General features: G+C 44.0%; 4 protein-coding genes across 12 annotated transcripts in view; 3 read left to right on the forward strand and 1 right to left on the reverse strand.

Annotated features, from left to right (window-relative positions):
- The window catches only part of LRRC39 (leucine rich repeat containing 39), a 14261-nt gene extending 12479 nt beyond the window's left edge, over positions 1-1782 (forward strand). For 6 of the 7 annotated variants that reach the window (XM_054037095.1, XM_054037092.1, XM_054037096.1 and 3 more), the window contains one exon: positions 134-341. In XM_054037095.1, coding sequence (XP_053893070.1) covers positions 134-144 — 11 coding nt within the window. In that variant the 3' untranslated portion in view covers positions 145-341. Of the gene's footprint in view, positions 1-133; positions 342-1726 lie in introns of those variants that run through there. The other variant, XM_054037098.1, reaches the window with a different exon arrangement.
- On the reverse strand, positions 1478-18172 carry TRMT13 (tRNA methyltransferase 13 homolog). 3 transcript variants are annotated; one of them, XM_054037089.1, is made up of 11 exons: positions 17985-18172; positions 12529-12575; positions 12381-12447; positions 10569-10631; positions 10407-10476; positions 9244-9350; positions 7743-7910; positions 7302-7374; positions 5272-5346; positions 2597-3023; positions 1478-2289 (listed from the first exon to the last, which is right to left on the reverse strand). In XM_054037089.1, the coding sequence occupies exons 1-11, from the start codon at positions 18126-18128 to the stop codon at positions 2094-2096; spliced, it is 1437 nt and encodes a 478-aa protein (XP_053893064.1). In that variant the 5' UTR covers positions 18129-18172; the 3' UTR covers positions 1478-2093. The 3 variants fall into 3 exon arrangements, with proteins under 3 accessions (XP_053893064.1, XP_053893063.1, XP_053893065.1); XM_054037088.1 differs by having other exon boundaries at positions 10407-10479; XM_054037090.1 differs by lacking the exon at positions 9244-9350 and having other exon boundaries at positions 7743-7897; positions 10407-10479.
- LOC128841733 (SRRM2 protein homolog rsr-2-like) lies at positions 13249-15529 on the forward strand. The gene is made up of 2 exons (XM_054037091.1): positions 13249-13852; positions 15014-15529. Exons 1-2 carry the CDS (start codon positions 13318-13320, stop codon positions 15526-15528), a joined length of 1050 nt encoding a protein of 349 aa, XP_053893066.1. The 5' UTR covers positions 13249-13317; the 3' UTR covers position 15529.
- The window catches only part of SASS6 (SAS-6 centriolar assembly protein), a 34052-nt gene continuing 28101 nt past the window's right edge, over positions 18167-24117 (forward strand). The window contains exons 1-3 of the mRNA XM_054037087.1: positions 18167-18246; positions 21730-21790; positions 23390-23469. Coding sequence (XP_053893062.1) covers positions 18179-18246; positions 21730-21790; positions 23390-23469 — 209 coding nt within the window. The 5' untranslated portion in view covers positions 18167-18178. The remainder of the gene's footprint in view (positions 18247-21729; positions 21791-23389; positions 23470-24117) is intronic.

A 24117-nucleotide genomic window follows, 5' to 3' on the forward strand; every position in this document is an offset into this window, starting at 1 on the left:
AGACATACATGAGCTAACATGCTAAGAACAGAAATGTAGTTACCTCTGAATATGATCCTGGTACATGCTTAACTAACAAGCCTCTCCTGCCATGTGTTCCACTGTGGTGACATTTCTATTTTTACTTCACTAGCTCAATCATAGCTAGCACAGATATGTCTCCTTGAGCTGGAAGTTACACTGAAGAGGGAGTAGCAGGAGAAGCTGATGCTTTTGTCACGGAGTTTCTGGAGTTCCCAGCATTTCCTGCCAGCAGGTGGAAAAGCACCAACATGTGATGGGGAAATATAAGATGTTTCTAGGAAGATCTAGTCACCTAAGTGAAATAAATTACTGTATATACTCAATCATGAGCCCGTTCGTTTATAAGCCGACCCGCCCAAGATGGATAAGTAAAAATGGAAATTTTTTATGACCCGTTCATAAGCCGACCCTATAATTCAGGGGTCAGCAAACTTTGGCTCCCGGGCCATAAGGATAAGCTGCTGGCGGGCCAAGATGGTTTGTTTACCTCGAGCGTCCGCAGGCATGGAGATAAACCTAAGTAAATAAAGTGTCCCAGCATGCCAGCTGCTTACCCCGACGGGCCGGGACAGCAACTGGTGGGGAAATTTTTGGGGGGAGAGGGGGAGGAGAAGCTGGGGGTCAGGGGAGTAACCCCTCTGACCACCCCCCCCACGACCCCACCCTTAGCCCAGTACCCCCACACTCTCCCCATCCTATCCCTTCCCACCTTATCTGGGTAGGAGATTTCTGGCCTGGCTGGAGCTGCTCTGGCAGGCTGGGCAGCGCGGCCACAGCATGCTCCGGCGGGCAAGACCAAGCAGCGTGGCCGAAGCATGTTCCAGTGGGCTGGGCCAGGCGGCACGGCCACAGCGTGCTCTGGCGCCCAGGCGGCGCGGCCAGAGCCTGCTCTGGGGGGGGGGGCCTGAGCGGCACGGTTCAGCCTGCCAGCCCCGGAGCTGCAGCTGCTTCGGAGGCTGGGGGGAGAACAGTGTGGCCAGAAGCGGAGAGACTCTGGCCCTGCCTCTTCCCTTCTGGCTGTGCTGCCTCTCCTTGCGCCCTCTGTTGGGGGGAGGGGCTGTGTCCCACCTCTCCCTCTCTATACCCATTCATAAGCTGACCCCCTTCTCTGGTGCTTCCCTTTCTTACTAAAATAATTCGTCTTATGAACGAGTATATACAGCTATTTCACCCCGTTTCCTCATGGAAAAGTAGCCATATGACAAAGCACATCGACTAGCACTGTCTGCTGAGAGATAAGGACTGGACAATGAATTACCCACAGAGGCTGTAAATGAAGGTCAGGATTGAGTTACATTAGCAGAGCATCATGAGCCAGTGCCCTTTGCTATATCTATTATGTGAACAGCAAATTTCACTGACACAAGGTATCAATATTTCATCTCATTAAGTTCACCCACATATTAGGAAAGCTTAAAACAAATGGCTCAAATAATGAGGTTAACTCAAGAGATCATGTCAATTTCAGCTTTTATTCCTCTCCATAGCAAAGCTTTATGCATGGGAATGTAATTACTAAAACAATGAGGTGGCATTTGATTTCCAACTAAATGTTTTTCTTTAGCCAATTCCACAAATAGTCAGAACTCATAAAATAAAATTCTAGGCATAGAAAACAAGATAAAAACCCTCATGAAGTTCAAAAATGGAGACAGGTTATTAAGCATATCCATTTCTTACATTTTAACCTATTGATTTTCAGAAAACCTGGACAACTGCATACCTGTTGCTTCTGCCACCATTAATGATAATGAATAAAAAATTAAATAAACTGCCAAACTGAACTTTTGTACTTGGAGGAAAATATAAATTCTACTTCTTCTGAACAGAGAAAACAACAGCAATATCGCAGTGTGCAGAGACAAAAATGCCTTATGACTTTCACACTGCTAGGCGTCAGCTGGCATCTTCTTGTGATTCCAAAAGAAATTTAAGTTCAATGCTTTTGTAGGTACCGAAAGACTACAAAATGCTTTCTAAAAGAACTGAATCTGTGAATAAGGTCTTAAAAAAAATCCAGAGAAGTTTTGTAGAGTTCTGTGTCCTGCCCATTCCAAATCTGTCTCCCATTATGCAGTTGGCTGAGGTACTGAAGATTGACTTGGTACAGCTGTCAAGAGTACATTCTCCAAGGAAACAGTAGAATCTGTATAGTATTGTAATGCAGCAGTGTACCCTCTCTGTTGTAAATATTTGATCCGTCCCTGGTCAATCAAGAGTTTACAAAGACGACCTATCTGCTTTCGTTCTTCAACGGTAAGTAGCCTAGCTCCAAAAAGAAAAAACATGAATTAGTCAACACAAATGGTTCAAGATCAGAAAAGCTGTAAAAACTGTAACTGATGCATTTCAATGCAGATAAAGTGTGACTGTTTTGGAATAAGATTTTGAAGACTATTATGTCACTTAAATTTGCATGTTTTTCATTTTAAGTACTTCAGATGGATATGTTTCTGTAAAATGAGCCATTCTGACATTCAAAAATGCTTAATCATTCAGCTATAAATGACTGTCTAATCCATTATTTCTACCTTCCTGAGACATCTACATGCTACAAAAAAAAATCACCTACCCTTGCAGACTATCAGAACTGCACTCCATTCTGTTGTGTACTTGGTCATGTTCTTCTGTATCACTGCTTTGGTCTTTGCTCTTTGCATCAACAGTAGAGGCTTCAGTGATAGTTTCTCGCATGCCACAAGTGGCCCAGCTAGTCATTCTCTGAAAATAATTAAATTCCACTGGCCCAAGTCCCACTGTTCTAAAGAACTCTCGGCCTACATAATGCTTCCACTGACACCTGTGGTGGCAACACAGTGCAATAACAATTCCAGCCACAGGCTTCCAGTTTTCTGAAACATTCTTTCCACTCCTTTCATCAGCAGAATTGTTAAAAGCTATGTCTGTTTTATCACTCTTGAAACGTTTAGGTGAAGGTTCTTCATTTCTTTCATCATATTGGGTTGCGTAACTTTCAACCAAACATCTCAGAGCAAGATCTGTGAACAAACAACTATGTTTTAAAAAACTCTTGAACAGTGTGCTGCATTTATACTCAAAGATAGGAAAGGAACTTTCCTCAAAAATAAGGAGGAGAATAAAAGCACTTTACAAGTAATCCCAAAAGCAACAAGTTGACAAAGTTTACTTAAATACGGTCAGCTACTTTAAAATGAAATGAGTTTACATATTTCAAGTTCAGTTTACCAAATATTAATGTACACCTCTACCCCGATATAACGCTGTCCTCGGGAGCCAAAAAATCTTACCGTGTTATAGGTGAAACACGTTCTATCGAACTTGCTTTGATCCGCTGGAGGGCGCAGCCCCGCCCCCCCGGAGCACTGCTTTACCGTGTTATATCCGAATTCATGTTATATCGGGTCTCATTATATCGGGGTAGAGGTGTATTTACAAAATCAGCATAAGACCACTGTGAGACACTGTACCTCAAATAGCACCCTGGAGCCCTCATATTCACCTCTGCGACACAATTATGACAAATTTTGTACAATGCATGCCTTGTGAAGCATCGTTTTAAAACCTGTTGAACATTGATATCCTGTTTGGATTGTATGTACTATCATTTTACATGAAGTATTGCTATATGTGCTACTGAAATATATTGTGAGGTTGGGAGATGCCCACAGCTGGCCTTTCAGTATGGACAAAGGAGCAACAATCATTGGCCAGCCAGGCGTTAACAGCTCATCAAGAACAATCCAATATCCCAGAGGCTTCTCAGAGAAGGCACATATGCAATGCAGACTGCCTGACCATCAGCAAGGAACTTTCTAGCAGCTGGAAGAAGGTACAAAAAGAGAGAGAGTGACATCATCCCTTGGCCTCTTCCTCCCCCACCCCAAATCTCAACATATGGAAGACAAAGACTTTGGTCCCAGGCTGGAAGGAAGTCCAGTCTGTGCACTGATGAACTGTAAGCTGCCTGCAACATCTGTTAGGGTGAGAAACTGCTTGATTCAAATCTCACTTAGTTTGTTAAAGTAAGAATTTAGACTGTATTTTTATTTGTATTTCTTAGGTAACCAACTCTGCTCTCTATGCCTGCTACTTAGTCACTTGAAATCTATCTTTCTGTAGTTAATGAATCTGTTTTATATTATATCTAAGACTGTGTGTTTTTGGTGTAAGTGCTTGGGGAATCTCAGCTCAGCTTAACAAAGGCCATTGCACATCCACTACCCTTTTGTCGGATTGGTGAACTTATTAATTAGCTTACACTGTCCAAGGGACTCTTGAGCAATGTAAGATAGGATATTTCTGGGGTTCAAGGCTGGGGCCATTGACTGGTGCCTCTCTCTGTATGATTCATGAGTGGCTCAGGGAGCAGAATATAGCTGGGTGTGGGGTTCCAGATGCTGATGGTTGAGAAATCACAGTGCCTGGAGGGGTGTTACTGCTCGTCACTGACATAGCTTTGTGAGAGACAACCCAGGCTAGAGAGTTAAGGCGACACAGTGGTCCCATGGTTCCAGGTTGTACCTGGGGGATCCTGTCACAACTATCTGACTTGTTAGTGACCAATACTCTTGAGAATACTTGTTCCACAGGTCATTGGGAAAACTTCAGCTCCGTGGCCTTTTTATTACAAGAGGACGTTTATGTAGAAGTCTGACAGAATTAAAGCACACAATCCATTTACTTAAGAATTGTAAATATCATTACAAAGACATCATGGTTAACAGTGTCCCAATAGAATGTATATAATACATACACACAGAATGTCATACCTGAAACACCTTTCCCCACATACCTGGGATGTAAAGCTGAAAAAAAATTAATTGGTTGAAAATGTCTTGGACAAGTTGAAAATGATCTTACTATATTACAGTATTCAAGTTGTCCAGGACATTTTTAATCAAGTTAAGTTTTTCCAACATTGTTGTCCAAGCCTAAGACAGTGGGAAGAAAAGTACTATGAAAAACATGTTTCTGTCAGTTTAAGAACACAATTACATAAAACATTCATTCTTCATTTTGCTGTACACAACCATTAATGTTTATTTCCATCTGGATTAACCCCTTTGCTGCTTGCCATCATCCAAGTAGTGTTCCTCTGAAATCAGCGGATATTTAGAACACAACTGGTACAGTAGGCAGCAGTCAAAGAATTAGACAGAAAAAAATAGTACAAAAAAAACTGTTAGAAGCATCGAATTATTCAAGAGGATTAGAATCAGCATTCCGCTTTGTAGCTGCACTTACGCCAATTCGTATAGTTCATACCTGTTGCAGCACCACATAAATGCTTTCCAATTCCTACCACAGGAAACTTTTCTTTCTCAAGAATAGGTACTTTATCTGAAAGAAACAGAACCTGGATTACTGGAGCTGGACATCATCTTGCTGGGTAATATAATTCCAGCACACATAACTGAAACAATAGGTCAGAAAACTCAAGTAAAATTCCTGCCTCAATTATTATAAAAAAACTTCAATTGTCTGCATCTCGAAAGGGTAGCTAGTGTTATGTCACACTAGAAGATAAGATGGAAACATAATACAGTATAATTTTCATGAACTGAAAAGAATAGCTATATAGTATGTTTAAATAGCACATTTATTTTTTTCTTCCTTATTTTTAAACAACTTCAAATTGTACAAAGGGAATAAGTTTAACTTAAAAAGGAACTTTTTTAAAACATTCATTGTTAGCAGCTTGGAAATAAAACAATTTTCCTCTCTGACACGTTCCCTTCTAGTCTACAAACATTATGTTACTAGTGCAGCAAAAGTCAATACTTCTCTTTGTACACCAATAAAAAGCAGAAAAGTACAAAACTTTGAAAATAGTTCTTGCTTACTGTGGGGAGTTCAAGCTATTTGTGGTATGTCTCCTCAATAAATAAATGAATCAATCGAGACTTTATTTAGACATAAGATAATTTCCTAATAGACAGCAATTCAAAATCTGTCAAATACTTAAAAAACCCAATACTACAGAAGACACCGTTCATACATTGCAGGCCAACTTGATCCATATATTGAATAGTAGTAATACTCTATATCTATAGAGCCTTCCAGCTATAGATCTTTATGCAGTTTACCAACATCAATTGATTTAGACTTACCATACGCCTCAAAAACGGGGAACTGAGGCAGAAATTAAAACCATGACCTGTTCCCATTAAAAACTTTGGGAGCAGGACTAGGCATCAAGTGACTTGCCTAGAATCACAGTGACAGCCTGTGGCAGAGTTGGTAATAAATATCAGGTTTTTGTATTCTTAGTCCTGTGCTTTAATAAGTTCATCTGTCCTACTCATGGTGGATTAATAGTCACATGTAACTTTCTAATGTTAACTTACAGTAAACCAAGTGAATGTACAGTTTAATTAGAGAAGACAAATACAAGATTAATATAAATTATCTTTTTAACATGCTACAATGTACCATGTTCCTTCATTAGCAAACATTCTTGCTCATTATTTATAAAATGTTATTCTCGGTATTCTTTTCTCCTTCTACATATGCCATTCATAATTTAAAGTTTCAACCGTCTGTATGGCCCAAACATACATGATCTAGTCATGAAAGATATACCTATAAGGAATTAAGTGACTTTGTGGTACCAAAACAAGTACAATATATACTACTACTGTGGTACACCAGATGGGAACAGAGTCACCCGTACCTCAGAGAATGGATCCAGTTAAGTTATAATAACATAAGGAAAGGCATGGAGATACATATATATTTTTCATGAAATACAGGATCTGAATCATGCTGGCAATGCATTGGATTACATTAGTTAAGTAATGTGGTAATCACTTTTATCCATTTAACTAATGCAAGTTCTGTTCATCACCATAAGCCACCCACTAAATTTAATGCAACTTCTTTTGAACGTGGTATTCCAGAATCCCCGTGTTCATTGTTAATAAGGACATCTGAGACTTGCCTCACTCAGTAATGATACTTGTATCAAAATACAGCACAGCTAAAATACACAAGTGAAAGCATCTAACCCTGAAACTGTTCAGGCTCTCTTTTATTTGGTGATTCTGACCCAAAATAAAGTCTTATAAATTCAAGATAATTTGTACACGTTGTTAGAAATTATATAATACCCATCTAGTAACTGAAAAAAGAGTACAACATAAAAATGACCAAAACACTGAGAACAGTCTTCTAAACATTATATTAATTAACCTATACTAATGTAAAAATTTCCTGCACTCTGATACTACACAATCAAGTTTTTAAGCAACCATCTTAGTATTGCTGATAGTTATACAAGCCAAGTAGCAACTTACTTAAACATAAGTGCTGGATATCAACTTGAAGCCTTTCAAATATGTAGTCTCTTTTTCTGTGTTTACCATCTACCTGTGTGAATAGGATATCACATTATTAAGAAGTGTTGGGCACCTAACTAATAAATAATTACAAGAATGTGCTAAGGTTATTAATTTTTTAAAAACAAAACAAGCCCCTTTCAAATGAACATTAACATTTTCAGTATCAGCCAGCAGGCATCTTGTACCCCAATTGTGTTACTGGCATGCCTTAAAACTACAATAAGGATCAATTAAATTTTTCAAAGCCCTTAACTTTTCAATGCCCTTATCTGAGAAATAAATATATTTTCACCTTTCCTTTAAAAGGTAATCAGACTTTCTGAGAAAAAGGCACATTTACCAAGAACAACAATTCCAAAAATGAGACTTGGCCAACTCCACTATAGACTGTCTTACCTTGAATCGTGTAGTTGCCCTTTCAACAAGCAGAAAGTGAACATTTTCAGCATCTTGTAAGGCAATATCAACCCAGTGAGACAGCTTTCCTCGTCCAGCTCCAAACTCAATAAAACATCTTCCTGGCCCAAGCAAATGTAACTTTTCCATGTTACCTAAAATGGAAGCCTACAAACTTCAAAAGATTATTTATGAACCAAGCCAAATATACATTCTGTCTGATCATTTCTGTGGGAAAAATGCTAACTTAACTCACAATCAGCAGTCTCTCCCATAGCTCGTATTGATTAAATAACCATGCTGCAGAATGTCAACACCTCTTTCATGAATGCAGGGGTAGAGATGTTGTGAATCCAGAGTGCAGAGGAAATAAGGGCTGCCTCCATGGCATCATCTTTTCCTTTTTCTAACACCCACAGTATCTTATCCACTGGGTTTTGGGGGTAGAGTTAGGGACCAGGCATACATTGGAGTATTGTTCTCAGCTAATCCTTGGAAAAGTCACATGGATGTTCCAGTGGACTTTCGTGAAGCATCACTTTCTGCAGAGCCCTCTCTGTAGCTACTGCAGTTGAATTGTACACATAGCGTTGTGCTGAAAGGCACCAACATGGCAGTGCTTAGGGCATTAGCCTAGCACTTGGGAGATCTAGGTTCAAGTCTCTGCTCTGCCAGTAGGCAAGTCACTTAGCTTCTCTGCACCTCAGTTCTCCATCTGCAAAAGGGAGATAATAGTACTTCCCTAACTTACAGGAGTGTTATGAGGATAAATTCATTAAAAAGACTGTGAAGCACATTGAGATCAGGTGGTGGAAGCACTATATAAAAGAGATAGGAATCACTATTATTCCCATGGGCCCTTTCGCCCTTATCATTCTCTGGCTTCCCTTTCCCAAGAATTCAAAGGATTTGCTGTGTTGGAAGTTCTCACCGCTCAGTCATTCTGTATCCTATAAAAATTCCTCCTTCTCAAGGGCACAATTCCCTGAAAATATCATAAGGCAAATCTCAGAGTTTTATAACCTCATACATTTTCCGTGAGAGGGGATAATCTAGGCTCATGAATGAGGAGAAGACAAGCTTGTTAGGTATTTCAGGATCAAAATAAACTTCTGTTACTAACACTTATAATTTCAAAGCAGTTATGGACAATGTAGGGGGTCGATATAGTCCAGGTAACTAGGATTTTTGAATAAAGGGAACTGAATCCACACTGTGTCCTCCATGTAGTGTCCTCCCTAAGTTAGTTAATAGCACTTCTGTTTATCTGACCGCCGGTTTATCTGAAACTTTCTAATGTTCCTCCCCCACCCCCCAGTCCATTTGAATAAACAGGAGTGTACTATCCATAGACTAATACTTAAACTGGCAGCATGGGTACAATCTGGAACTGTTACAAGTTTCTTTTAAGTGAAACAACTGTAGTATGGATTAGCTGGAATCCATAAGAAGAAAACTACAGTAAAGACCACCATAGCCATTAGTAAGGAAATGGCCATACCTGTTGTTTCAAGTGCTTGAAAGCAGACTCTCCATTCTTTGGGTCATTTAAGGCTTCTTGTAAGGCCTGATGGGACAGCATTTGATCCTTAAGTATTGGCTTTATACCTGCATCAAATGCAGAAGTACTCTTCTTCATAGATTCAATTAAAAAGGCCACCTAACATCAATCTAGCTCCCACCTGCATATTGAAGTGACTGCATACAGTACTTAGTATGCAAAATATTTGACTCTGAAGACTTTACAGAGTTAGCATACTGACTACTGGAAACAAGTAAAAGGGACACTATCAAATAGTTTAAGTCCACAAGTTGACACCTAAAAATTGTGATAATCTTATAGGTAATGTTCTTCAAACTCCAAACATGTAGTTTTGTTTTTAATCCAACATGTGAAAATTTCCCTATCTTCTGCCATCAACAAAATAATCTACAACAGGGGTTCTCAACCTTTTTCTTTCTGAGGTGCCCCCAACATGTTATAAAAACTCAATGGCCCAGCTGTGCCGCAACAACTTTTTTCTGCATATAAAAGCCAGAGCTGGCGTTAGGGGGTAGCAAGCAAGGCTATTGCTCAGGACTCCATACCACAGGGGGCCTTGCAAAACTAAGTTGCTCAGGCTTCAACTTCAGCACCAGGTATCAGGGTTCAGGACTCGGGGCTTCGGCTTTCTGCCCTGGACCCCAGTGAGTTTAACACTGGCCCTGCTTGGCGGACCCCCTGAAACCTGTTCAGGCCCCCACGGGTCCTGGACCCCTGGTTGAGAACCACTGATCTACAACACAAGCGTAATTGCTCTCTAATGGGTCAGAAGCAACAGTTTTCTAATAAATGCTTTTCCCAGAGCTGTAATGTCACCACCTAATCATGGTGCACAAAGAAGAATGTAAAACAAAAGTCATTAATTTCATTAAAAACAAAATTAACTTTTATTCAAAAGAACAAACAAGACTGAGATGAGGAAAAAATACTAACTAACAGTGTCATGTAGGTAGTTCTTTAACCGTTACAATATTTCAATTTCAGATCACGACAAGTGACAAAAATAAGTACTCCTTTTCTTTTTTTAATTCTGGAAGATATTTAACACTAAAATAGCCATGAAGTATTTGATCAATTCTGGAGAAAGCAATTTAAAATATTTCAAAATTAAGCAGACTCACCATTACTTGCTTTTTTCAGCTTTTTAATCAAGTCCTCTAACTCTTCTTTAGACAGGGAAGAAATTGGTAACTGCTGGAAAAAAAAATACAAAAAATAAAACAAGGAGGAGAACCTTTTTGTTTAACTATTTGTTCCTTAAAATAACAGAGAAATGGACTCACCTGTTCGTCAAGTATTTCTGTTGCATCTTTTAATCCTGCATTAATATCTTGAACAAAGTAGGCCTTAATAAAAAAAAATAAAAACAGCATGAAAACCAAGGAGATTCTAATAAAGACAGAAGAGCATGTAAAGCAAAAGAATGCTTCAGAGTGTGTTGACAATAATTCACCTAGCAAAAATCAAATAATTACAAATGAAGAATGCAGTTCTGAGAAAAGATTCTCTCTCTGGTTTAGGGCCCAACTCTGCAAACACTCTCCAATGGGTGTAGTGCTTACTAGGGTGATTAGTCTGATAGATTTCAATGGGACTAAGCACCATAGCAAGCACTACAGTAGTAATGCTTTTGTAAGGCTGAGTCCTGTCTTGTACTAGCACTTTGCATCTTATTTGTACTACAAGAATCAATAATCAAAGGAATTTCTCTTTCAAGCAGTTATTCTTTAAGCTTCCTGATTACTGACATTTCATATATACAGGAATATTTTAAGCTTTATATAGTCAAACAGATGCATTGGTAGCACAGTATTCATCAGAAAGAAGTACACTGCAGTACACTGGCATTTGGATCACTGAATATATATCTGAATCCAGTTCTCAATTATGGGCAAAAGCCACTTACATCATGTAGCTATATAAGGAAATCAAGCAAGGCTTAACATATGGTAGACTCTTTCGTTTAAAAAAAACAAGCTGCCTTCTTAACACATACCAGAAAGAAAGATATTTAATTTCATGACAGGGTATGGGGGGAGGGGAAATGCCTCAGTCAACATTATTATTCAGGTTTCAGGGTAGCAGCCGTGTTAGTCTGTATTCTCAAAAAGAACAGGAGTACTTGTGGCACCTTAGAGACTAACAAATTTATTAGAGCATAAGCTTTCGTGGGCTACAACCCACTTCTTCGGATGCATTATTATTCAGGGATAATAAATATAAAAGAGTAGAGCTGACTTAATATTTTTGGTTGTTGTATGTGCATCAAGTTCAGCTAACATAATCTGAAAGGGGACACATCAACCCCAATACTCAACAGAATATACAAGATCCATTCACAGCAGAAGTCATAAATCATTAATTCTAGGGGCCTGGTGGGACAATGCTCCCCAGGAACATTTTTGGGGAAAGCTAGTTCAATGTGAGTGCCTGGACAGCACTTCCATTCCTGGCCAAAAAAATTATCTGAAAGTAAGATCACAAATTTACATACACTGGATTCATGCATACAGCATCGGCCATCAATTCATTTAATCCAGCACTTGATAGCTTCAGTTTCTCCCTATTATTAGGCTCTCTATAAGGACTATTACTCTCTGATTCGTCAATGATAAATTCTCTCTCTGATTTGAGTCAATGATAAATTCTCTATACCACTGGTCCCATGTCTCCTTGGGCTTTGGAGTCTCCCTTCTCTCTTACCCACACAGTGCATAAGCCAGTGATTCCAAGAGTCGAGCTTTTGGAGGATTCCAAAATTTGCAGGAGCACTGCCATACAGGAACAGACTCCATGCACTAGGTCTTAACACCATTTGGCCCTGTTGTCCCTCTGTCTGTACAGCATCAGCAGCGTTGCAACCATACAGCCAGAACGACACTCCACGCTGCTCCGGCAGCAGCCATACTGATCTAGTATGGGGCGACTGCTTAAAAGTTGTCAGGGCATTGCCCCCTGGCTCTGCGGCCTATGGAAATTTGAGCAAATGCAAAAACCATGGGTGTTCGACTCTCCTCCACTCCAATTTGTGCCACTGCTTAGTTTATACTGCTCTAATATACAATTATATGGCATTTAATTTACATCACACTTACAGGCTTCGGCTTCTCTCTTGAATTACACTTTTTAAAATGTTTTTGTAATTGATCTTCATATACGGTGCTAAAATCAGAGAAAAAGAAATAAGCAATGACAGTCACAATTTTAACAATGAACATACGAATGTATTTAAAACACACTTACTGTTTTGGGTCAAGAGGGCATGGAATTCTTTTCCTGTCATTTTCTTCCTAGTGGGAAAGAAAATGTTTATTTTGTTAGCACAAAGTTATGGTGTGGTCAATGTCCTAATTTTAGAAAATCTGTCTAGAAATGTGTCTGTGGGTCACAAAAATAAAAATCTTTGCTAGCCTCGATTTATTGGAATTAGATCAAATGGAGAAATACAATGTGTTTCAGTTGGATAAACCATGCAATTTAACTGGGTGATGGATGGAGGAATATTGTGCAAGTGAAGGCCTTAATACACCACCAAGCCCAGAGACGCACAGGTATGCCTGGTCCCTTGTGACAGGCAGTAATTACTCTACCTACACCTTCTGGGGTTCTAGCTCGAGGTCAGGCTCTGCAGAGGCCAGCAGTGATTTCTTAGGCCTGGTCTACACTACGACTTTAATTCGGATTTATCAGCTTTAATTCGAATTAACCCTGTAACCGTCCACACAACGACGCCATTTAATTCAATGTAAAGGGCCCTTTAAATCGATTTCTGTACTCCACCCCAACGAGCGGAGTAGCGCCAAAATCGATTTTAGCAATTCGAATTAGGGTTAGTGTGGCCGCAATTCGATGGTATTGGCCTCCGGGAGCTATCCCAGAGTGCATCATTGTGACCGCTCTGGACAGCAATCCGAACTCGGATGCACTGGCCAGGTAGACAGGAAAAGCCCCGCGAACATTTGAACTTCATTTCCTGTTTGCCCAGCGTGGAGAGCACAGGTGACCACAGATACCTCATCAGCACAGGTAACCATGCAGGCTGATAATCGAAAAAGAGCACCAGCATGGACCGTGAGGGAGGTACTGGATCTGATCGCTGTATGGGGAGAGGATTCAGTGCTTGCAGAACTTCGTTCTAAAAGACGAAATGCAAAAACTTTTGAAAAAATTTCCAAGGGCATGATGGAGAGAGGCCACAATAGGGACTCTGAGCAGTGCCGCGTGAAGGTCAAGGAGCTCAGACAAGCCTATCAAAAAACAAAGGAGGCAAACGGTCGCTCTGGGTCAGAGCCGCGGACATGCCGCTACTACGCCGAGCTGCATGCAATTCTAGGGGGGGCTGCCACCACTACCCCACCTTTGTTCGTGGATTCTGGGTCGGGGATAGTCTCGACGCCTGAGGATTCTGCCGATGGGGTAGAGGAGGAGGAGGAGGATGAGCTTGCAGAGAGCACACAGCACTCCATTCTCCCCAACAGCCAGGATCTTTTTATCACCCTGACTGAAGTACCCTCCCAAGCCTCCCAAGCCAGTACCCAAGACTCTGACCCCATGGAAGGGACCTCAGGTGAGTTTACCTTTTAAAATATAAAACTTGTTTTAAAAGCAAACGGTTTTTAATGATTACTTTGCCTGACTTTGCATTCGCGGTCAGTTCAGCTACTGGAAAAGTCTGTAGCTACTGGAAAAGTCTGTTAACGTGTATGGGGATGGAGCGGAAATCCTCCAGGGACATCTCCATGAAGCTCTCCTGGAGGTACTCCGAAAGCCTTGCCAGAAGGTTTCTGGGCAGTGCATCCTTATTCCCTCCTCCATGGTAGGACACTTGACCACGCCATGCTTGCAGCAAGTAATCTGGTATCATTGCCTGACAAAGCCTGGCAGCGTATGGTCCCGGTGTTTGCTGGCATTCAAGCAACATCCGTTCTTTATCTTGTTGTGTAATCCTCAGGAGAGTGATATCACTCCTGGTAACCTGGTTGAAATACGGGAACTTAATTAAGGGGACAGAGGTGGCCGTTCCTACTGGGCTGTTTGCCTGTGGCGGAAAATAAATCCTTCCCTGCAGTTAGCCAAGCGCAGATGGGAAATTGGCCCTGAAGTTTTCCGCGTTTGGCTAGCAGGGATCTTCCCTGTTACCAGCCACGCGGTGGGGGGAGGGTACCGTGATCATCCCAGAGAATTCATGGCGAGGGGGGGGGTCGGCGGCGGGGGGGGGGTAGTTTGGTGCCTGCAGGGATCTTCCCTGATACCAGCCACGCGGTGGGGGGAGGGGTACCGTGATCATCCCAGAGAATTCATGGCGGGGGGCGGGGGGGTTAGTTTGTTTTCTGGTGCTGCTGAATGTTAACAGAAAAACCGCAGCACTCTACTTGCCTGAAGGGGCCCAGACAAGCCCCCCCACACTGCCCCCCCCCCGAACTGGCTGAGATTGGCCAGGCTTCTGCAGCACTCTACAGGCTATGCTTGGTATGTGGGAAAGGAGGGTGCAGAAGCTGTAAAACAATGGCTTACCATGGCCGCATGCAAGCCGAATTCTGTTGCCCAGACCTGTGATCTCTAGCAGCAAAGCCACAAGCACTCAGCATTAAGAGGCAAAATGCGACCTTGCACAGAAATCACATGTGCTATGTAATGTGAACAGTGTTGGTCACCGTGAAAGAGTATAAGCATTGTTCTGCAAAATGTAGCTTTTAAAACAATTCTCTCTTTTTTCCCCTCCCTACAGCAGCTGCAAATTCCTCAAGCCTCCCTCCTCCATCCCGAAGGTTATCACAGATAAGGCGTCGTAAGAAGAAGACGCGGGAGGACATGTTTTCTGAAATTATGCAATCCAGCAGGAGTGACAGAGCTCATCTGAATGAGTGGAAGGAAACAGTTTCAAAGTATAGGAAAGAAGTCAGTGAACGTGAGGAGAGGAGGGACCAACGTGAGGAGAGGAGGGACCAACGTGAGGAGAGGAGGGACCAACGTGAGGAGAGGAGGGACGATCGAGATGAGAGATGGCGGCAGGAAGACCAGAGGATGAAGGATGCAACGCTGGGGCTGCTCCGGCGTCTGGTGGAGGTTCAGGAACGGCTGCTGGAAAACAGACTGCCGCTTCAGCCCCTGTTCCACCCTCCCCCCTCCCCATGTTCCGTATCCTCCTCACCCAGACGTGTAAGAACGCGGGGGGGGAGGCTCCGTACACCTTCCCATTCCACCCCAGTAGACAGCCCAAGCAAAAGGCTGTCATTTTTTTAACCTTTTCTTTGTGGCTTTTTGCTTCCCAGCAATCCTCCTCCCAAATACCACCCGGGTTCCCTCCCTCTTTTTCTAATCTATTAATAAAGAATAAATGATTTTTAAATGATAGTGACTTTATTTGGTTTGAAAGAAAGATGGGGGAAGGGGCAGGGTGGGTTCCTTACAGAAAATCAGTCAGTAAAGGGGGAGGGTTTTCATGAAGGAGAAACAAACAGATATTTCACACGGTAGCCTGGCCAGCCATGAAACTGGTTTTCAAAGCTTCTCTGATGCACAGCGCTTCATGGTGTGATCTTCTAATCGCCCTGGTGTCTGGCTGCGCGTAATCAGCAGCCAGGCGATTTGCCTCAGCCTCCCACCCCGCCATAAAGGTCTCCCCCTTACTTTCACAGAGATTGTGGAGCACACAGCAAGCAGAAATAACAATGGGGAGATTTCTTTGGCTGAGGTCAGAGCGAGTCAATAATGATCTCCAGCGACATTTTAAACGGCCAAATGCACATTCTACCACCATTCTGCACTTGCTTAGCCTGTAGTTAAACAGCTCCTGACTCCTGTCCAGGCTGCCTGTGTATGGCTTCATAAGCCATGGCATTAAGGGGTAGGCTGGGTCCCCAAGAATAACTATGGGCATTTCAACATCCCCAACGGTTATTTTCTGGTCCGGAAAGTAAGTCCCTTGCTGCAGCCCTTTAAACAGAGTAGTGTTCCTGAAGACGCGAGCGTCATGAACCCTTCCCGCCCAGCCCGCGTTGATGTTGGTGAAACGTCCCTTGTGATCCACAAGTGCTTGCAGCACCATTGAAAAGTACCCCTTGCGGTTTATGTACTCGGTGGCTTGGTGCTCCGGTGCCAAGATAGGGATATGGGTTCCGTCTATTGCCCCACCACAGTTAGGGAATCCCATTGCAGCAAAACCATCCACTATAGCCTGCACATTTCCCAGAGTCACTAACTTTCGTAGCAGCACCTGAGTGATTGCTTTGGCTACTTGCATCACAGCAGCCCCCACAGTAGATTTGCCCACTCCAAATTGATTCCCGACTGACCGGTAGCTGTCTGGCGTTGCAAGCTTCCACAGGGCTATCGCCACGCGCTTCTCAACTGTGAGGGCTGCTCTCATCTTGGTATTCTGGCGTTTCAGGGCAGGGGACAGCAAGTCACAAAGTTCCATGAAAGTGCCCTTACGCATGCGAAAGTTCCGCAGCCACTGGGAATCGTCCCAGACCTGCAACACTATGCGGTCCCACCAGTCTGTGCTTGTTTCCCTTGCCCAGAATCGGCGTTCCATGGATAGAATCTGCCCCATTAACAACATGATCTCCAAAGCACCGGGGCCTGTGGTTTCACAGAATTCCGTGTCCGTGTCCATGTCCTCATCATGCTTGTCGCTGCGCTGCCGCCGCCGCTGCCTCCTCGCCTCGTTTTTCTGGTCCTGGCTGAGCATAAACTCCACGAGAACGCGCGAGGTGTTTGCAATATTCATGAGTGCTGTCTTGACCTCAGCGGGCTCCATGCTTGCCGTGGTATGGAGTCTGCAGTGTTCACCCACCCAGGAAAAAAGGCGCGAAAATGGTTGTCTGCCGTCCGTTGCTTTCATGCAGGGAGGGAGGGAGGGAGGAAGTGAGGCTGTACCCAGAACCACCTGCGACGATGTTTTTTGTCCCATCAGGCACTGGGATCTTAACCCACAATCCCAATGGGCGCGGGAGACTGCGGGAACTATGGGATAGCTATGGAATTGCTACCCACAGTGCAACGGTGCAGAAATCGACGCTAGCCCCGGTACTTGGACGCACACCACCGAATTACTGTGCTAGTGTGGCCGCACTCATTTCGACTTTATACAACCTGTTTCTCAAATCCGAATTATCTAAATTCGGATTAATCCCGTAGTGTAGACATACCCTTAGTAAGCTTTCCGAGAAGGGGACGTCACCTGAGGATCCTGAAGCGAAGAGTAACTACCATTATAGCAGATTTAGCAAGAAATTCAAAGCACAGAAAACTTGGCAGAGGAGATGGGGGACAACACCCCTCTCCTCCCCCGGCTGGGAAGCTACTGGGGAGCTGGGTGAGAGGCTGACCTCCCCCCCAAGCGATCACTGCACGCAGGCTCTGACTCCAACAGCCCGGGGCCCGGCGGAGCAGCGGGGGTTGCGCTGACACTGCCGTCGCCAGGCTTAGCAGGGCGGTGAGCCCCAGGAGCCGGGCTGGGCACAGCCTTCACCAACCCGCGGGGAAGCCTGGCGAGTATGGCCCGTCTCTATGGGGTTCGCTCTGGGGATACGTGCCAGCCCCTCCCCCAAACGAGTCCATAGGGGGCTATAAAAGAGCCCGCAGGAGAGGGACTCCCCACCCCTTCCTAAAGCCCCGAAGGTGAGGGGCCCAACCAGCCACCCCTCCGTGACCGGGTCTGCCTGCCGGGCGGGCAGTGCCCGGCGCCCCGGTACCTCCTGGTGTCCGTGCTCCCCGCAGAAGCGTCTCCCCTGAGCCGGGATCATCTTGCAGAACCGCTTCTTCCGCTCCACGAAGTAACCGCACCGTCCGGGCACAGGAGCCCGGAGCCCCCCGGCCGCAGCCGGCTCGGCCGCCATCTTGGTGCCCCGCCCCCCGCGGGAGCCGAGCGCCAAACTCAAAGCGCAAGATGGCGGCGGAGAGTCTGTTCGGCCGGTTGGTGCCGGTGCAGGTGAAGTGCCAGGGGTGCGAGGACAGGTGAGAGCCGGCCCGGGGACGCGCGGCCATAGCGAGGCCTTCTGTACTGGGCTGGGACTCGGCCCTGCGGGACCCCAGAGCAGGGCCTGAGGCCGCCTCCTCCCCCTGCAACCAGCCGCCCTGAGCTGGGGTGAGAGCCCGGCGGGGCTGAGCGTTCATCCCATCTCTATAACATGGGCGGCCTCTGGCCTTGCCGCTGCTCGAGCCCACCCTGAGCCTCTAGGGACCCGTCAAGGGGGGCCCAGAGCGGGTGAGGGTCCCCTGGGTGGGCTCCCCAAACAGCACCCGCCGTAAGGGGCCGGGGGAGCCCTGCAGCGTTTCTCTGCAGCCCGGGCACCGTGGCACAGTCCTGGGGAAATCCCGGGTCTCTGCGAGTTTATCCATGGCCTGCAGCAGGGCCAGGAGCTCATCACCGCCCAGCGGCTCAATGCGCGGGGAGTTTCCGGGATTGCCATGGAGTCTCTCGGACATGCATACAATAGGGGCAGCTAGTGCAGCATGAGCAATCCTGTCCGGTCGCTGTAGGAGCGCGCACTGCTGCATTGGCATTTCCAGGATGTCCCAGTGTGTGCTGAGTGCTTGGCTTGCAGACGTGGAAGGCGTTTACAATCGGAAGCCCAGAGCAGACCACCTGTAAACTGTTCTTATTAACTCTAGATCTGTGGTTTTCAACCCTTTTTCATTTGCGGACCCCTACAAAATTTCAAATGGAGGTGCTGACCTCTTTGGAAATATTAGACCTAGTTTGTAGACCCCCAGGGGTCCGTGGATCACAGGTTGAAAACCACTGTTGTAGACAGATCCTCTGCAAGCTTGTCTCCCTGTTCACTGGAGAATCATCCCCTTGACATGATCACCATTCCACTCAGCCCAGAACAACTACTTAACGCTTCTAGCGGAAGTGTTGTGATCTTATAGTAGTATTAGCTGTTTTTCTCTGTTTCCATGCACAGTGGTATCTGGGGAATGGGGAGGTGATGAAGGAATTTATTCTCCCCAGAGCTTTTCCATCCTAAAATCCAGGAACCTCTTTCTGAGGCCTCCCCAACCAGATGTCTCTGAATGCACCGGTTGGGAACCAAATCCATTAGCTAGAACTTACCTTGTAGGATGTAGCAAGTGAGTTGCCAAATAATAGGTTTGGCTGATGGTGTTTGGGAAAGTCAGGCTAAAGCTTCAACCTTTAAGGAAACACTGTCAAGTTGATATATAGTCAATTTCAGAAACTTAGGCCCAGTCTAGAGAATGTATATTTTTGTGTGTAATTTCCCAAGCTTAAAAACAACAACCTGAAAGCAGAAATTTCACAATGTGGAATCACATTGACACCCATATGGTTTATCAGCAGTGTTAGAAACTATAGATTCACATTACAGTCTTGTTTCACTTGAGCTAACAGTAGTAACTTACAAAAGTAGTAGGTTGTCATACTCCATGTGGAACAGCTATGAGAGGGTGAATGAGACACTTTGCCAGTGGATTTCATAGATATTTGTTAACAGCAGAAGAATGCTGAGACTCCGGTATCTTGAGTTCCATCCAGGTTCTAGAGAAGAGTATACTCTAGTGGCCATAGAACCTTCTGCCTATGTCCCTGGCTTGTCTTCCTGCCCCATCCTTGCTACTGTAGTTCCTTGGCTTTCTCTCCTTCTCCAACTCCTAGCCAGTCCCAGTCTTTCCCCTATTTTGGCTCCCAGTCTCCCTGCCTGGAGTCCTTATGCCAGTCTCCCACCAGGCTCCTTGTCCGAAACTCACATTCCCCCAAGTACCTCCTCTAATCTCCGGTTCCCCACTCCTCATATATTCTGGTTTCAAACTGAAGCTTCTGGTTGAAAAGGGACCCTGGCAGCTCTGGTCAGCACTGCTGACCGGGACGTTAAAAGTCCAGTTGGCTGTGCAGTGGGGCTAAGGCAGGCTCCCTGTCTGCCCTAACTCTGGGTGGTTTCTGGAAGCGGCCGGCATGTCCAGCTCCTAGGCGCAGGGGCAGCCATGGGGGCTCCATGCACTGCCCCTGCCCTGAGTGCTGGCTCTGCAGCTCCTATTGGCTGGGAACAATGGCCAATGGGAACTGTGGGAGCGGCACCTCGGGGGGGGGGGTGTGCATAGTTGCCTGGCCGTGCCTCTGCCTAGGAGCTGGACATGCTGGCCGATTCGGGGAGCCGCCTGGGGTAAGTGCTACCTAGCTGGAGCCCACACCCCTCACCCCCTCCCATACCCAGACTCCTTCCCAGAGCTCTCACCCCCCTCCCACACCCCAACCACTGCCCTGAGCCTGCACCCCAACCCCCACAGCCCCACCCACACCCTCAGCTGGAGATCACACCCCTCCTGAACCCCAATCCTGAGCTCCCTCCCACATCCCAAACTCCTCGGCCAGAGCCCCCTCCGGCACCCCAAAGCACTCATCCTTGGCCCTACCCCCAGAGCCTTCACCCCAGCCAGACCACTCACTCCCTCCTGCACCCCAACCCCTTACCCCAGACTGGTGAAAGTGAGTCAGGGTGGGGGAGAGTGAGTGACAGAGGGAAGGGGGATGGAGTGAGTGACGGTGGGGTAGGGGTGGGGCCTTGGGAAAGGGGCGGGGCAAGGGTGTTCAGTTTTTTGTGATTAGAAAGTTGGCAACCCTACCAGCTCTTTGTCCCAGACTATTACTTCCACTGCCCCACCGTGGTCCAACTCTAGTCCCCTCTGCATCTGAGTGAGGCAGCTTCCTTCTCCATGCTGCCTGGGCACCAGTATGGGGAGCACTGGGAGCACCTGAGTCTTCCTCCTCTCTGTTCTTGTGCCTGTCACCCCTGGGACCCACAGAAATTGCAAAGAAAGTCCAGCTCATTATGTATAGCAATTTTGGAGACTCTAACAAGTCTCTGTTGAACATGTACAAATTGAAATTTTTCAGAGGCTTATAACTTGATCAATTTGGGGTAGTTTTTCATAGGTATGGCAAAAGGTACTTCCCTGTCAAATTTCAAGCCCTTGCTCCGAACCATGGGCACACTAAAACTTCTCAATGCAATTGGTGTAAGAATTTTTTTAATATGGGCAAAACAATATACTTTCCCCCAATCGCATACTTGAAAATGGCTGCTACATTTTTGTTAAAACTATAAATAAATAAATAAATAAAATAAAAATCAGTCTTTAGGCAGGCATCTGGCATGGGAAATTTCAGCCTGAATCCTTAAAGTCAGGTAAAGTTATAAGCAACTGAAAACAGGTTGTTATAATGTGACGTATTGGGTAACCTTAATTATAGATGTTGCTACCAGCTCCAACTATAATAATTAAAGTTAGAGTGCTTCCAATATTTCACTTGGGATGGTATTCTACAATCTTTTACTCCTCATTGTTAGGAATGGTTTCTTGACATTTGATCTACATTTTTCTTTTAAGCTACATTATTTTTATTTATTTAAATAATTGTTTAAGGAACGAGTTCTTGATTTGATGATAGTACTTTACAGTTGCATATTTGTTACATAGGAGGATAAATGTTCGAGTAAGGATTGAGCTACAATCAACATCTAATCCTGTTCATAAAAAGGTGTGTGGTGTTTTTTTAGCTCTTCCTTAAGTATTTTAAATATCTTCTTACTGATATGTAAAGAGAAAGCAACATGAAGTTTTACTACATTTGTCATTTAGCAGGTTAGGGTCTTAACAAATCTGGTGTTTATTAGTATTCAGGTTTGTTGGCACGTGTTGGTTTAGGTTTTTTCTTTGCCTTATTAGCCCTTTATCTCAGTTTTACACTTTAATAGATCTTAGTAACATATGATGCATTTGAAGGTTGATAACCACAACAGTTTAGAGAGCCCATGGCTAGCAACAGAATTTTTTTTTTTTCCCCCAGCACTGACCCATCCATCTTCATTATGTTTGACTCTTAATTTAGAATTCTAAACTAATCTAAAATCTGTTGATTTTAAAGATGTCTGAATGTCACACAATTCCATTTTCTATTTAATTAAAAGAAGCACTTCATGATACAGTGAATGTAATACATTGTAATTTTGTAGATAGCTGTGCTAGATATTTTGAACATATGTAGCCCATCATCATAGCATCATTCTGCCTATTGCAAGACAAAGGCTTCATGTTATTTCTAAACATCTTGGACATGCTAAAAAAAAAAAAACTCAGGGTGAGAATCTCACACTTTTTCCAGCCCTTTATATTGTTGTGGCCCTCTTACCCAGCATAAAGGGACTTCAAAAGCTCTGGTCCCAACTGGGGGAGAATTCCCACAGTGCAGGAATTGAGGAAGATGGCCGTCACAGGCTGTCTTCTGAGGGCTGCCTTGCAGGTCCTTGTGTAGGTGGTAAAGCTGCAGCATGCTGTGGAGACTTTGGATTGTACTGCTGCATGTAAGGAATGTGGGACAAGCTGGCATATTTTAGAGACAGGCCCCCAGGGCTATGTAACTTTTTGTGGGGTGCAAGCAGCCCGAAATTGAAGATGCAAAGGTGGTTTAAAGCAGTGGTTCTCAACCTGTGGTCCACAGACTCCTGGGGGTCTGCAGACTGTCTAAGAGGTCCATGAAAGACTTGGACTGAAAACTGACTGAACAGAATTCTACTATATGCACAGACAATAGATTTCCAAAGGAATCCGCACCTCCATTCAAAATTTTCAAAGAGGTCCCCACCACCATTTGAAATTTTTTAGGGTCTGCAAAAGAAAAAAGGTTGAGAGCCACTGGTTTAACCCTAACCCTCTCCCTCACCCTCAGGCCTGTGAGTTCTGTACTTTACCTCTAAGAGTTGCAGCATGCTAGTTGGCCTTTCTGTAGATCCCATTCATTGGTTTCTGTTCTGTTTTTAATGCAGTCCATTTTTATCATTTGTACTTGGAACAGTCAAATATCCAATAAATACCTTTTGCTTTGGAAGTCTTCGCTGCTGAAAGTTAATGCAGCCTTGCTTTAAGATTATAATCTCTTTGTGGGAGGTAGATTTTCTCCTTTGTAATATTTAAAATAGAAATTGCCCAAAAATGCAATATAACTGATGTTCTTTTTCCCTCTTATTAGTGGTCATAGGAGTCTTATTTGCTGTAGAAAGTTAAAACATTTTTGGGTACTACCTGAATATATTAATATAACTAGTTTAAAATAATGATCTTTAAAAATGTTTATTTTTAGGACTTAATTGTGCAATTGACTGATGATACTGACCCCTTTTTCCTTTATAACCTGGTTATATCTGAGGAAGATTTTCAAAGGTAAGATATCAAGTTAATGTGCTCTTTATGAAACATTAAGAAATGGTAATAAAGAATGGATATTTTTTAATTTAAAAAAGTTCTGCTTGACAATGAAATAGAACTTGGCTCTTACTGTATTTTTCTGCCGTACATTGCTTAGTGCTCTACCAAGGAAGATAGTGTCATTCTCCTCCATGTATAGATGGGAAAAATGAGGCATAGAGAGGTGAAGTGACTTGTCCAAAGTCATCCAGGGCAATGATGGAACCCTGGATTCTTAAGTTTGTCCAGTGCCATAACCACTAGACTACACTGCTTCCTATTTTTGTACCTCTAGAACATTTTCTGGGTGTTTGTGAACATTTCACAGGGATTTCAGTTGGAATACTCTCAAAAGGATTATTTCTAAGAGCAAGGGTTCACAGAATTGGGCCATTCAATTAAAGATATATTTTGGATCATCACATTGTTGGGTCTCAATTTAATAGTAATCACTCAGGAAAAAGACCTCAGTGTGGACAGCTCAATGAAAATCTTTGATCAATATGTAATGGCAGTCAAAAACGAGAAATAAAACCCCAAACTTATTTGTATTACAGTAGTTTTCAGAGGCCACAATCATATCTACTCCATTATGCTAGGCTTAATGTACATACACACAATAAA

This window comes from Malaclemys terrapin, chromosome 8, assembly GCF_027887155.1.
Source record: "Malaclemys terrapin pileata isolate rMalTer1 chromosome 8, rMalTer1.hap1, whole genome shotgun sequence".
In the NCBI taxonomy this organism is placed as follows: domain Eukaryota; kingdom Metazoa; phylum Chordata; order Testudines; family Emydidae; genus Malaclemys; species Malaclemys terrapin.